Here is a 14,716-nt window from a genome sequence, read left to right as displayed (position 1 = left end):
AATTGGATATGTTTTATTTTTTGAAAATATTTTAACTTAGAGAATACACACGAGGTCCAAAGTAGTCAGTACATTTGCCCCCCTTATGTTTAAAGTATTAACTCTTACATTACTGACTTTTGATGGACACTGGATCTGGAAAGATGACTGTATACATTTTTCCTGAATATTAGGGATTTTATTTTATTAACTGTAACCCAGAAGGAACATGGTAGGTAATAAAGAGAAATTTGCCTCCTGGTATGATTTGTATCCAGTTGGAAGTCTGGCAATGGTGTGGGGCATATGAGACCATCTGGATATTCTTGTTAATGGTTTATTTCTCTGTTGTTTCTCTCCCAGCTATCGGCAGGACCCTCATCCCCCGTTACTTTAGCACTGTGTTTGAAGGAGGAGTGACTGACCTGTATTACATTCTCAAACACTCGAAAGAATCCTACCACAACTCATCCATCACGGTGGACTGCGACCAGTGTGCGATGGTCACCCAGCACGGGAAGCCCATGTTTACCAAGGTACAGGGCGGGCTCGGCAACGAGCCTTGTTCTTCTTTGGGTGCATTGAAGCATAGTAATTATGGTTGTCTTCTGGAACTTTAACCTGACTTCTCACATCTCAGACGCTTTCAGCACCGTGAGGTCATCGTTTTTGTTTGTAACATGGCAAGACCCTATGGTGAACCCTGTTCTAAGGTGTGTGCATGTGATACAGATCCCAGGCAAGTCAAACATGATAGACCCTCAAGACTAAGAGAAGAGAGTTTTGGCTGCCTATCAAACTTAGGCTGCTAAATTAGAATTTTGGTGTTTTTTAAAAATTGAGATATAATTGACATTTAACAGTATTAGTTTTAAGTATACGAAATAATGATTCGATGTATGTATATATTGTGAGCTGATTACTACAGTACGTTTAGTTAACATCCATCACTACACATAGTTACAGATCTGGTGATGAAGACTTTTAAGATCCACTCTCTTAGTATCTTTCAAATATATAATACTTGAAAGATACTAGGTATTGTTCACTATAGTCCATGATGTTGTATATTACATAGAATTTTGGTTTTTATACAAAGGGTCTTCTACAACTAAAAGAACACTCTCCTATTACTGTGAGGTCAGTATTTGTGTTTTGTTACTAAAATTAAACAATTTTTAAAGCTAAATTCAAATATTAACAAGCAGGGGAAAAAAATCAACAAACCACAGCTCAGCTAGCCATAATCTTTAAGGAACACAAAAACATAAAAATGTAAATGGAACACTATAGACAATCCCCTTATATCTTCTCCCAAGGAGAAAAATTAGTAAGAATAAATATTTAGTCAAAGAATCTGGCGAACGGAAGTTTATTTTAATGAACACTAGTTCACTGCATTTTGACTAAGATTCAATGTGAAACTAATTTGTAATATCTACGATAGCAGCTATCTCTTTTAGTTGAAACACAAATGACAACCCTCTCTTTATAGTTAAGAGAAGTTGGATTATCAGGGTTAATTGCAGAAGCCCAATTATAAAACTGAAGATGTGTTTGTTACTTATGCACCATTTTGCGGAAAGAGTAGCTATAAAATGTTTATTATTTAAAGTATTCTTTGATTTTGGTGCGAGTTAACCTTTCCGGTGCCCACGAGGGAGTAAAAAAACCAAAGGAAATGCTTATAAAATGCTTATAAGCAAAGGAAATGCTTATAAAATGCAAAAGCAAATCATTAAATGCCATTGAGTTTATGGTATCTTGATTTTTGTCAATAGACATTTTAAATGTGGAAGAGGAGATGGGTTTTTCCCTTTCTTCCTTTTTAACATTTGAGCAGAGAGGAAAGTTCCCACTGCATGTGAAAGTCCATGCTGGAAAGAGCGTTTTGCTGTGTGGAAAGGAATGATCACCTAGATGATGGTTTACTCTGTCTGTGGCTCACCTATTTTCGGAGATACAAAACATTTACATCACCTTGTGGATACCTGAGCCATTTCTAGCATTACAAAGCCTGAGCACTGCAGAGAAAGCCTTTTTCCTGTTGCTTCATTATCGTTTGTGTAGGCTTACTGTTACTTTTAGGTCATTCAAGAAAAACACACCAATTCCTTATGCTTTCAGGGAAAAAAGAAATCCGTGATATGTAAATAAAACTTTCCCATAATGAAGGAGCTACTTCCGAAACCTGTAGCCGCTGAAAATAAAAATGCATGTTGAAATAGCGCTTTCATCTATTTCCTCAATTTCTTTCTTTCTCAGACCAAAACTTTTGCAGAAATGAGCACCGTCAGTTGTTCCGAAGATATAGTGCTGTACGTTCTGGACTGGTTTTAAATCAAAAAGAATCCAGTTCTTTCGATGACTTGATAAAGTGCTTTTTTCATTCAAATTAAGAAACTAAGGCTTTCCTCTGTTGCATTCTCCCCTATCCTGGAGCACTCCCCTCTCAGATGGTACTCACCTCCCAGACGGGACAATCTCCTGAACTCAGCTCTCTTGGTCTCAAGCTTTAATTATTTAGATCACCCATCTGACTCTACTCCACAGCAATACATTTGCCAACTCTTGTAATGAATATTTCTATACTGTGGTGAAAAATATCCCTTTCTGGGAAATGTAGCTTAGCTGTGTGGACTTCGTCCAGATGCTAATTATGCACATTTATTTTTAGAAAATTCCAAAGCATTCATTTTTTTTTCCTCTTTTTTTTGCTCCTTGGCGATTATTATACTACCCAAAGAATCTTTCCAACTTTTCTTTTGTTCTTATATTAATTAAAAATAAGTCATCTTTATGTAATAAAATAATATGGCTATTTAGTAGAAAACAGGGGGCTAATGACATTTCAGTATCACAAAGCAAAATAGTTTGGAATTTTTTAAAGGGGAGCCTGCTATTTGTACATGGCATCACTTAGCACACTATGTGAGGCACTATCACGTTGTTCTAATTTAGAATATCAATAAGCTCTAATTCTCCAAATAGCATTTGACCCAGCATTTCTTAGTTGCTTTTATGAAAATGTGGTCAACTTGGTGAATCAAAATTCAGCTGCAGTCCTAATCAACAGTAATATTTAATATTCCTCAGGACCATAGTGCATGTTTTGCAATTTCCTGATCCTAGGAACATTATAGATTATGGATAAATATGTAATTAGAGTTTTTAAACACACATTATGAAGCCTTTCTTTTCTGTATTCAATTTCGAATCAAACTGGAAACAAGGCTTAATAATCAGAAGAGCAGTCACCAAGGTTTTCAGAGTCAAAGACCCCTTGAATTGTATTTGAGGGTGTGAATTCAGATAGTGAAAGAACTCCTCTCTGGGGTACATATTGGGTTATTTTGGGGGCTCACAAACTGGAACCATAATTATAGCCTTTACTGGACACCTTATCACTTCTGTAAACATAGGTTTATGTTTTTTTCTGATCTCAATTATTGATTATGAAATTATTTACTACTGCAGAAAAGTACCATGGAAATACCAACTAGTTTTCCAATATGAATCCTCATCCATGTCTTTGACAGTTAGTTCATCATTCTTACCTTAGCCTGTACACCATGTTACCACGTTATACTCCAGGATTTATACATTTACGCTCTTATCCTGACTCTAACCAAATTACTATAATATCAATGATTGTATTGCTCTAATAAATGTATATATATATCTATTGACATATGCATTTACATATGCAGCATCTCGAAGTAAAACGCAATGAGCTTTTTGCAACGGTTAATCTAAAAGCACTAGTCCATGCATGCTGTTCAAAGCATAAAGGCCAAGAAAATTAAATGAACACCCCCACCTAAAAAGTACATTGTATTTCATAAAAGCTACATGAGAATCATTTTATTATACAACTACATGGTCAGTATTGCTTTACAATTAGTCAAAGAAAGAAAAGGGTTAAAAAGCTACCGGTTAGTTTGAGAAATGTTCTTTTTTAGTTCTCTTGTTCCTGGCCTAGTCTCAAGCTAGCACGTGATCCGCTGAACGCCTGCCAGCCTCTTTCTTGTTGATCCTCCAGAGACCATCTGTGCTGGGGGCATTGATTAGAGTGTGTCTGCTGGGATTACATCTTTTCTGTTGCCATGCCAACTAATCAGCTGATTTTGGTTACCACAGAAACAAAATGTCAGAGCTCACAGTACGGTAACATGAATTCAGCACAACAGAAAATGTTTTCTTAATTGGGGACCCTTTTGATTTTGGATTCCAAGTGAAAGGCAGCTTTTTTTAAAAAAGGCCAACTTTAGATAAAATCTACATTAATTGTATTGATTACAAGGAATGCACAGAATTTTTCTGAAAAGAGAAAACATTAATTCGCCTTCATAAGTTATGCCCATTTTTTTTTTTTACAATTTCCAAACAAGGAATATATACATTTTTTTTTTTCTTAAGTGCCTCTATTCCATTTGCTGGTTGTTGCATATAAAATAAATCACAAAGCCTTCAGTTTCCTTTAACCTCCATGGTGGGAGCAGGGGTTGGAGAGACTGCATAGGGCTTGGGTGGAGGCTGTGGATAGAATTACTTGGGGAAGATTAGCAGTGACCAAATTCTCTTCCATCTTTTCGTTCAAGGAAGTCAGTCATTTAATTTCCCTTAAAGAAAACACCCAACACGATCAACTTAGATTCAAGTCTCAGGATTCCTCTTTTGCACATCCTATGCCTTGGATAAAGGTGATTCCTTGGTTTTGGCTGAGAAAGGAGGAGTCCAAGGCTGTTGAGATGTTCCCTTTTGTAGGCCCATAGCAGTTTGGCTGCATGAAGAGTCCTCAGCTGGTTTGCTATGTCACAGTAAACAAAAAACACAGTTTAACTTGACCTTAGAGCTGCTCCAATTGAGTAATTCATCAGACGAACTCCATCCAGGCCTTCCCTTTATGAAATTCTATTCCAGTAGAAGTAAACTGCCTTGGGTTTATGGTTCATAAACACAAAACAAACAGATTAGATAGTAAAAAAGGGTGACATTTAACTGGGCTAATATTTGTTTAAACAGCCAATAATCCTCCCTCTTTAAAAGAAAAGGATTGTAGCATCCAAATATCCCTTCCCTGTCCTGTATTGTCAATACATTTCTCTGTCACTGTCTGGCCGCAGTTACCTCCCCTTTGTGAAAGCCTCCACTGCAGGTGGCTTCTGTCATGTTAACACTCCAGGGGGAATTGCGTGTCTTAATCTCCATGCAACTCTTTTGAAAACCTTGTTAAATTAATTCTGATGCTGATGAGGCTCTAGAGGAGTGAGGTGGGGACGCTGAAGTCTTCCCCAATTTCACTGTGCTTGACTCTCATGGCAAAGTTGCCAAACATGAGGCTCTGAAGACCGCTCAGCCAAGGAGTTTTGGGGCAAAGAGCCCAATGCCTGAAATTACCCACAGATTCTGCTAATTGGCTCTGAGTTAGAGGTCTTCACCCAGATTATCAATAATTATCTGACAGTGCTTCTGAGACCTTTGATAAAATGAAGATGGCAGACGTTATTAGCATCTTTCTTAAGTGGTGCCCTATCAACACATTACTAATTCTTCTGCACTGGTATTTCACTTGTTTAAAGAAAATATTACCTTAAATTAGAGAGAATAGAAATCACCTAACCCAGTGCCTAGGACATAGTTGCAACTCAATAAATGGTGGCTTTTTGTATTAAATTCCCAAAGAAGGAAGTGATTATTAATATTTCATAAAAGGTTGATATAAATTGCTAATTATCTTCATGGACTATAGTTTTAGAAATGATCATTTTCCCTATTCAGTTGATTGCTTTTTTTTTTTTTAATGTGTAGTGCAGTGATTTCCAAAATTTTGTTCTTTTCTCAGTCTAAGAAATCTTTCTTCGAAAAGGCTTGATCAGAAGTCCAATATTTAAAACAGATAAAACTGAAGCTGTTCTGGTTGAGTCTAGAAAGTGAGTGGGAATCTCAGCATCCAGATGGAGGCTAAGTTTTTCCCAGCAAAGGCCCTGAGACACTGCTCAAACCCCCCGTCACCCCCGCAGGTCTCAGATAAGACATTATAACAACCTGTGGTCTAGGGTTCTGTGTTCTTTGGTTACATGTCTTTCATCCTTAAACTATCACTTACTGGCAGGTACAATACTAGGCAATCTATATACACAATTTCATTTAATATACTTTCCCAACAGTCCTACCTAAGGATATTATTATCCTCATTTTACAGATGAGGAAACTGAAACTTAAGGAATTTGTTTTTCCCGAAGTTGCAAAATAAGTGAAAAATAGGGTCAGGATTTGGATTTAGGACTTTCTGATGCCAAAGCCTCCATCCATTATTTTCTACTGCTTCTCTAAGGTAAACATGGACTGAATAATGAGCTGTAATTGTTTAATTACAACTGAACCAATATTATGCCTCCACTTCCTATCTTATATAGTTGAGATAGAATGAGTGCCATGAGACTACCCAGCATTTTCTTTCATTTCAAAGTCATTAACAGTGAAAAGAAAGGCAAATAAAATAAGAACTACATGCCTAAAATCATCTGACTTTCAAAAGAAGATAAAAATGCTACCCTGTCACTGATCACTCTATCAAGGGGTTCCTGAGCCTCAGAAACCCTGTCTCATTAATAATATATATTTTTCTTAAATTAATTTGGCTCCCCCAAAGCCTGGCCCTTTATGCAAGCAGAATTTGTCATGGCTGATAGGATGTGATTCAAGGAATATATTCTAAATGTGCCTCTATTTTCCACGTGTCACTAACTAATACCCACAGCCTTGGGTTAAGCGTTGCCCTCTGGCATTTCTCTTTGGAAGTGAAAACTTTCTCTGGTTGGGCAACCTTGTAGAAACTCATACGTAAGCAGGAATACTTTTATTAGATACTTTCTCCCAGAGTAGCATAACCAAGATTAGAACAGAGTTCAAACTCCTATGGTAGAAGCATAATGAAAGTAGAGAAAAAAGGAGGTGAAAGAGTACCAATTTTGTGGGGGACACACTGTGTGCCAGGAGTTTTTGACATATCATTGCTGTAAGATGGGTTTTGTCTGTATATTTATAAATGAAGAAATGGGGGCTCCTGGAGTTTCAGTAGTAACTAGTCGAGTTACCTTTAGCTCATGGCTAGTGAGCAGCTGTGCTGTCTTTTGACCCCACTGATTCCAGATCTTACACCTGTCTTGGTTCTCCTTGGATACATCACCCGTGTCACATTTTTGTCAAGATCCAGCACCGCCCAAGGGGAGTCAGGGAGACCACGCTGAGTGGCTGACCCGTGAGTTACAAAAAATGTGGTGATCACAAAGTACCTAATCACTGAGTCCATTGTTTGTTGCTTCCAGGTGTGTACAGAAGGCAGACTGATCTTGGAGTTCACCTTTGATGATCTCATGAGAATAAAAACATGGCACTTTACCATTAGACAATACAGAGAGTTAGTCCCAAGAAGCATTCTTGCCATGCATGTAAGTAACTTAATTTCTATTTTACTACCTTCCTTTCATCCCCTCATTTTACTCAAAAAGGAGAAGCCCCTCTTTCTCACTGTGAAAGAACTCCCAGAGTCTTCACACTTTAGGTAATTAACTCTAAATTACGAGTTTTTCCCCCAACCATTTTCATCCACAGGCCCCTTTCCCCCTCCTTTGTTTCTGAGTTTGGTGCATTGTGAGCCTTTTTAAAAAATAATTTATTATTTTAAACTCCAAATTGAGGTTACCTCAATAAACAGTTTGTACTTTTCTTAAATTCCATGCAGTCATTATCACGTACTGCTCTGCCTGGGCTAATAAACCTGTTATGTATAAATGGGCAAAGAAATAGAACAAAGAGTAAGAAAAACAGTTTCCAGTTTTGATTAGAACCATCCGACAAGACTTGGGGCTCACATACCTCAGATCCGTGTCCGTGCCCTTCCTAACCACAGCGCTGGGAAGCAGCAGAACACCTGGGGTCCTCTTGGTTGCATTTGGCCATAAATCACATCAAATTTATTGAGCACAAATGAGGTGCAAGGGTGGATTTGATGGCAATCTAGAGAGATTTTTAAAGGTAAGGCTTGGTAGGAACTCATCAGGTCAGTCCCTTAAGAAGGAGTCACATAGCATCAAATTAAATAAATCCCTCTTCCAGAATGCGCGAGGCAGCAGTTTCTGCGAAAATGCTTTGGAACAAAATCAGACTGAATGAGCCTGATTTTTAAGGCCCTGTACAATGAAAAGAGAATACAGTCACAGTAGTGAGCGTTTACTGGGTGTTTGATACGCAGGGCCTGTGCTAAGCATTTTGGTCACCTTATATTTAGTCCCTACAGTAACTCGAAGAGGTGAATTGTTATTACTCCTATTTTCGAAGTAAGGAAATGGAGGCTCAGATGGGTTTAATAAGTTGTCCAATGCTTTTCAGCCCAAAAGGGACAAATCAAGATTTCGATTCAACAGGTTCTGACTCTAACACCCAGGCTGATAAGCTGTCTGTCTCCCCACTGTCCATACACAGGCCGTCTCCCCAGGCTTTTGTCCTCAGCACCCTCCTCCCATCTGGTTTGTCCAATCTCTACCCTTTCCATCGACCCTGTGCTTTCTGCTGTACACTTGAGTGCTGTACACTTGAGTGCTACATTCTTTTTGCCCATCCATGCCCAAGTCCTCCTCAATTTTCAAAGCCCAGTTCACATTCTCCTCTCTCCTTGAAGCAGTCTGGAAGAGCCATTCTTATTAGTCTCAACATAGACGGAGAAGCAGCAGGGTAGAGTAGTGGTCAGGAGCCTGGGCCTGAGAACACACGGGTTTGAATCCCTGTTCCTGTGTGACCTTGGGCAAGTGGCATGACACCTCTGTTCTTCCAGTCCCTCATCTATAAAATGGGTATAGTAATAGAGCCAGCCTCAGAGGACTGGTTTGAAAATTAAGAGTTAATGCACATAAACACTTAAGCCAGTGCCTGGTACATAATAGGACCTCTGCGAGTATTGGTGATTGGCTATCAGCAACAATGGCCATGACGAAAGCAAAAATATCCTTCCATGGGTTTATTATCGTCCTGTCTTCCAACTGCAATGTGAGCTCCTTGAGGTCGACCACAACTATTTGATGCGTAGCTACAGAACCAGCTCTTCCTGGAACCTGGAAAGGCCTCAATAAACACCAGCTCCATGTCCACAAAGGATCCCCTTTCCAGAAATTGACATGAAAAGTGACAAGCTCTGACTGTTTCTCCTGCATTTTATTTATATACACAAAGCCAGTTGGTTGTATCACTGTGAGGAAAATTAAAGTAAAAAAAAAAAAAAAGAATAAATTAAGGTGTTGGTATAACCTAGATGGTCTCATGAATGCAGATGTGGAGACAAAGGGATGTTTACTTAAGACTTCCTCTGTTTAGCAACAGTTTATATCAATTAAAAAAGAAGAAAAGACAAACAGAAAGAAAGAGCATCAACTAAGAGACACTTTACATTGGAATCCAGAAAGAATTTTCATTTTTTTCTGGTCAGACTGAACATTGGGGGTGGCCCACAAAACATTACATCTTTTTTTTCTGTGGCTGATACTTTGGAAAATATTATGCATACCCTTGCAGTCCTGCAGGATGAAAACTGTTGAAGACATCTATTTCTAGCCTTCGCTTAATGGGGAGGAGAGTTAGAATTTTTTAATATATGTGTATATTTCATGGCAGTTGCAAAGTTTTCACGTTTAGTCCTCAGCTCCAAGCTGTTGAAAATAACACTGTCACAACACACAGCAAAGGCCAGTCCTAAAGCATGGCTCTGCCAAATCCAGCCCACACCTTCCCTCGGGGCAGGGGGGCGGCAGTGCCAGGGACCTTGGAGGTGTCCTGGCTGGACTTAATGACCCTCCTCCTGAAGACACAGGGCCTCTCACAGAGGAAGTAAAGTCATTTCTCCCACCTGACTCAGTTTGATTCTCCCCGGCGATGGGTCTTGCACCACTGATCCAGAAGCGTCCTTAAGTGTTAAATGCAAGTGTCTTCAAAATGTGAACTAAATTATCTCCAGCAGCCTCTGCCCCTCTGAGAAAAATTGACAAGGTGCAGATTGCATTTCTTAGCAGATGTAGCACAGTCGAGGACTTTGTTGGTACCATCTTACAGGGCTAAAATATATGCTTTTTTTCCTGTTTAGGCACAAGATCCTCAGGTCCTGGATCAGCTGTCCAAAAACATCACCAGGATGGGGCTAACAAATTTCACCCTCAACTACCTCAGGGTAAGACCAATGGGTTGATTATATTTCCTGTTGAGTTTGAATTTAGAGGTTTATATACATCTTGAGCCAAGGAATTAAAATGAGGTAATATAGCACAGTACGTATATCTTTTTAAATGTATTTTATTCAAGTATAGTTGATTTACAGTGTTGTGTTAATTTCTACTATACAGCAAAGTGATTCAGTTATACATATATATACTTCTTTTTCATATTCTTTCCATTATGGTTTATCACAGGATATTGAATATAGTTCCCTGTGTTATACAGTAGGACCTTGTTGTTTATCCATCCTATGTATAATAGTTTGCATCTGCTAATCCCAAACTCCCACTCCACCCCTCCCCCACCCTTGGTAACCACAAGTCTGTTCTCTATGTCTGTGAATCTGTTTCTGTTTCGTAGAAACAAAATTCATTTATGTCATAGTTTAGGTTTCACATATAAGTGATATCGTATGGTATTTGTCTTTTTCTGACTTACTTCACTTAGTATGATAATCTCTAGTTCCATCCGTGTTGCTGCAAATGACATTATTTCATTCTTTTTCATGGCTGCGTAATATTCCATCGCATGCATGGACCACATCAACATTTGCAAATGTTGATGGACATTTAGGTTGTTTCCTTGTCTTGACAATTGTGGATAGTAGCACAATATGTATGTCTTATACCACAGTGTGTGTGTGTGTGTGTGTGTGTGTGTGTGATCAACAGATGATTGGGTTTAATTAACAAAAAGCATCAAACCTAGACTTTGTCAGTGTTGAGCGTCTTCTCTATGTTTGTATGACTCCTGGAATAAATTATTCACAGGCTAGCAATGTCTCTTTCATAAAATGCTTTGGCACTATGTCCCTTCTGATTGGCTCAAGTTTCCAATGTGCTTTTTGTTGAGTTCACAGCCTCTGTGTCTGTACCCAGGGACCAGTCACCTATGAGGAGGCTCGGTGTGCCTTCCAGAGAGAGTCCCTTGAAGAAATTCACCTCGGTGCTATAACACAGACATTTATTTCTAAGGCTTCTTAGGGATTCTCTGTGTAACATGTAACAGATTTTCTGGTTTGGATATAAAGTGAATTTTTATTTAAAAAAAATTAAATGTTAGGCAAAATTCTCTGCCCACGTAACACTTACAGCCTCCGTATTTGGTCTAACAGGGTAACATATATCACACTGGTTTTTAGTGTGGAATGGCAGTCATCACATTGCAAGTAGAGGATATGGTTTCCTTCATAAAGCAAGCATTGTCTTCCAGAGTCAACACGAAGGCAGTGGCCACAGTCCACATTCCTTTGCCTCTGAGTTGCTGGCTTTCTTCACCACCGTGATGTAGCAGACCACTTTTCCAGGGCCCGACCCCATCATAATGTTTATGCTATTGTTTCTTTATCCTTAAGCGCAGGTTTGTGAATTTTGTTTTGTATTCACAATCCTCTAAGTACAATCATGTTTCATATATTGAAATGCTGAAATGTCCTGGCCGGACTTCCTCCTCTGTACGTGAAGAATAATTTGGACAAATGTTTCCAAGTCATGCCCTCATTGCAATGTGCCAGGCACTGGGCAAGGCGCTGAAGATTCAAAGACAAAAGTCGTTGCACCTGTTATCAAGAAACCTCCTCCTACGAGAGTCAGACCCATAAAGACAGAACATTATATGCAAAATGGTGAATACCATGATAGAAGTTTCCAGATGAAATTATGGGAATACAAGATAGACATCTCAGAAGAATCAGTCAGAGAAGGCTTCATGGAAGAGATAATGCCTGTGTAGTGTGTGAAAGAATGAATAAAGTTACACCAGAGAAAGGAGGAGGAAGGACATTTCCATCAGAGGGAGCAGAAGTTAGGGGATGGAATTCCAAGCAGTCTGTTGATGCTGGGACATGAAGGGGGTTGCCAGGAGAAATGGGAGAGAGAGTTAGTTGGGAGCCAGGTCTTGGAGCAACTGGCTGCCTGGGCTACTGGGCCAGGAGCCTCTGAAAAGATTAACCACGAGGATGGCAGTGTCCCCTTCTTGGGTGAGCGAGAAGTCTCTTTCTATTCAGTTTAGATGCCCCAGAGCCCAGTCCAGACGTGGCAAAAGCCAGAGTCAGCTTCACTTCCCCCTGCCTCAACCCCAGCATGCCCGCCACTTTGGCAGCCCTGAGCCAGGGCGTTCTCCACTAAACAGCCCCCTGGTTCCTGCTCAGAGGAAAACCAGAGTCTGCCCAGGAGGGTGGATCCAGAGGGGAGTGTTCCCAGCCAAGGTAGCCGAGGCTCCGTTCTCCTAAACCTCCAGGCTCTGCATTAAGAACTGCTCCCCCGTGGGGCTCCTGGCACAGTGGGAGTGGGTAGCAATGTCTGGGCAAGTGAGGGTCTGCAGTGCCGTTCCAGCCACAGGAATTCAGAAGGATGCCCTACACTGCTGGGCATTTCTTCTTGTCAGGAACCAGGAGAGATTTAGTTTAAACCATCTGAACGTGCCTCTCCTTAGGCGGATCAAGAATTTCCACACTACGTACCCTCAGCTGACCTCACATAGGAATCTGGGACTTTGGAGTCTATCCTAGACTTGGTCGCTAACTCTCTGCTGAGATCTTGGACAGGTCCTTTGTTACATCTTTTAGCTGCGTTTAACACAGGGAAATAAAGGCTGAATTTCCCGCCCCCCGCCCCTAGTTGCTCTTATTGTCATCAGTGAGACTGTGGCCTTCACCCTGGGCTCAACAAGGCCCACTGGTCCCCACATCTGCAGTTCTCTGCTTCCAGCCCACGAAGAGGGAGGACGTCACAGCTGCAGGGGGGAATGACACAGGGAACCGCGTATGGTTTGGGGCAACAGAGAGTAGCGTTTCCAAGGCTACCATCTGAAGTAGCGGTAGCTGCAGGCTCTGCTATATGTACACGTCCTGATGTAGCTGGATGTCACGATGGCCCACGTGCACCAGTACCTTCCCCACAAGAGAGCTGGCACAGACGGTGTGAGTAAAGTCAGTCACCCAGCTTTAAGCCCCCAAGTGGCAGAACCAGGACTTGAACTCTAGAATCTATGTGTCTCGTGGCAAAACTGCTGCCTTTCTAGTGAGAAAGTAGAATGATAGTTTTTTTTTTTAATTTTTGTATTGAGGTATAGTTGATTTACAATGTTGTGTTAGTTTCAGGTGTACAGCAAAGTGATTCATATATATATGTATATGCACACATATATATTCTTTTCCAGATTCTTGTTTATAGATTATTACAAGATATTGAATATAGTTCCCTGTGATAGACAGTAGGTCCTTGTTGCTTATCTATTTTATATACAATAGTGTGGATCTGTTAATCCCAAACTTCTAATTTATCCCTCCCCCCCTTCCCCTTTGGTAACCATAAGTTTGTTTTCTATGTCTGGGAATCTGTTTCTGTTTTGTAAATAAGTTCATTTGTACCATTTTTTTTAGATTCCACAAATAAGTGGCATCCCGTGATATTTGTCTTTCTCTTTGGCTTACTTCACTTACTATGATGATCTCTAGGTCCACCCATAGTGCTGCAAATGGCACTATTTCATAGAATGATGATGTTGATAGGAATTGGGTCGTGTCTTTCCTTCCTTGACGGGGGAGTCAGCGTCTCTCACTGGGTCCTTAACGTACTTCGCCAAAAGTAATATCAGCTCCTGGTATGGTTTAACGGGAGGATTAAGTAAGACGATCCACGTAAAGGGCTTAGCCCAGAGCCTGGGGCAGCAAGTACTCAGTTAGTGTTCACTGTCATATTTATTGAGCACCTGCTGGGTGTCCATCATTGTTCCTCATACTGGAACCATTTAGAGCAGCATGGCATCTGGCTGCCTTCTCTCACCCTGGTCCTCCCAACACTACTTGATTTCCCCGGCTCGTGCATCCTGGTTCAGTGGCCGTTTGCCTTTCTTGCCTCCACTCACTCCATCACTTACTCATCTATTGATTGCTTCAGGACACTTACTGAGCCTGTTCTGTCTTCCTGGCTGTGTGCCAGGTGCTGGACCTTCATCGTGGAGACCTGGCCTTCTTCCTAGGGGGCTGCTCACAGGCTGATGGGCAAGGCCGGCTACAGCTCCAGTGAGGCGTGCTGACATGGAGGGATGTGCAAGGCCCGTGAGAGCCCAGGGAAGAACCCATGGGTCTCGGGAAGACGGTCAGGATAGAAGCCAACCTCCCATCAGCAACCCCTCCGGGCAGCTGTGAGCCACTTGGCAAATCATGGCTGAGCAGATTCTCAAACTCAGAAGCCAAATCCAGGACACACGGGCTTCCATGAGGAGACCTGGCCTGGTCAGTGGTCGCTAAGAAGGAGAAACAAAAGTTACTTCTTCATTTCAGAACCAGAATCTAAGATTTCCCTGGTACTCTTATCACCTACTTTTGTAAGACAGTTGAGCAGTCAGAAAAACCATTTATTTATAAAACTGCCTTAAAACCTGGAGCTCCCCCATCCTTCTGAGGAACTCAGCCTTTGTCTCAAGCCTCAGAAAGTCAGGTGAAGTGTCGATTAAATAGAGTTAATGAACT

The 14,716-nt window shown here is 40.7% G+C and overlaps 1 protein-coding gene across 3 annotated transcripts in view; it reads left to right on the top strand.

Annotated features, from left to right (window-relative positions):
* LDB2 (LIM domain binding 2) overlaps positions 1 to 14,716 on the top strand; it is a 389,003-nt gene that overhangs the window by 308,106 nt on the left and 66,181 nt on the right. For all 3 annotated transcript variants that reach the window (XM_022566920.2, XM_089911700.1, XM_022566922.2), the window contains exons 3-5: positions 343 to 515; positions 7,311 to 7,433; positions 10,115 to 10,198. In XM_022566920.2, coding sequence (XP_022422628.1) covers positions 343 to 515; positions 7,311 to 7,433; positions 10,115 to 10,198 — 380 coding nt within the window. The remainder of the gene's footprint in view (positions 1 to 342; positions 516 to 7,310; positions 7,434 to 10,114; positions 10,199 to 14,716) is intronic.

Source organism: Delphinapterus leucas, chromosome 5 (genome assembly GCF_059928025.1).
Source record: "Delphinapterus leucas isolate spDelLeu-1000000601 "Yukka" chromosome 5, BTC_Dleu_Yukka2, whole genome shotgun sequence".
Lineage (NCBI taxonomy): Eukaryota > Metazoa > Chordata > Mammalia > Artiodactyla > Monodontidae > Delphinapterus > Delphinapterus leucas.
The sequence above is the reverse complement of the archived record's forward strand: the minus strand, read 5'-3'. Positions and strand labels throughout refer to the sequence as shown.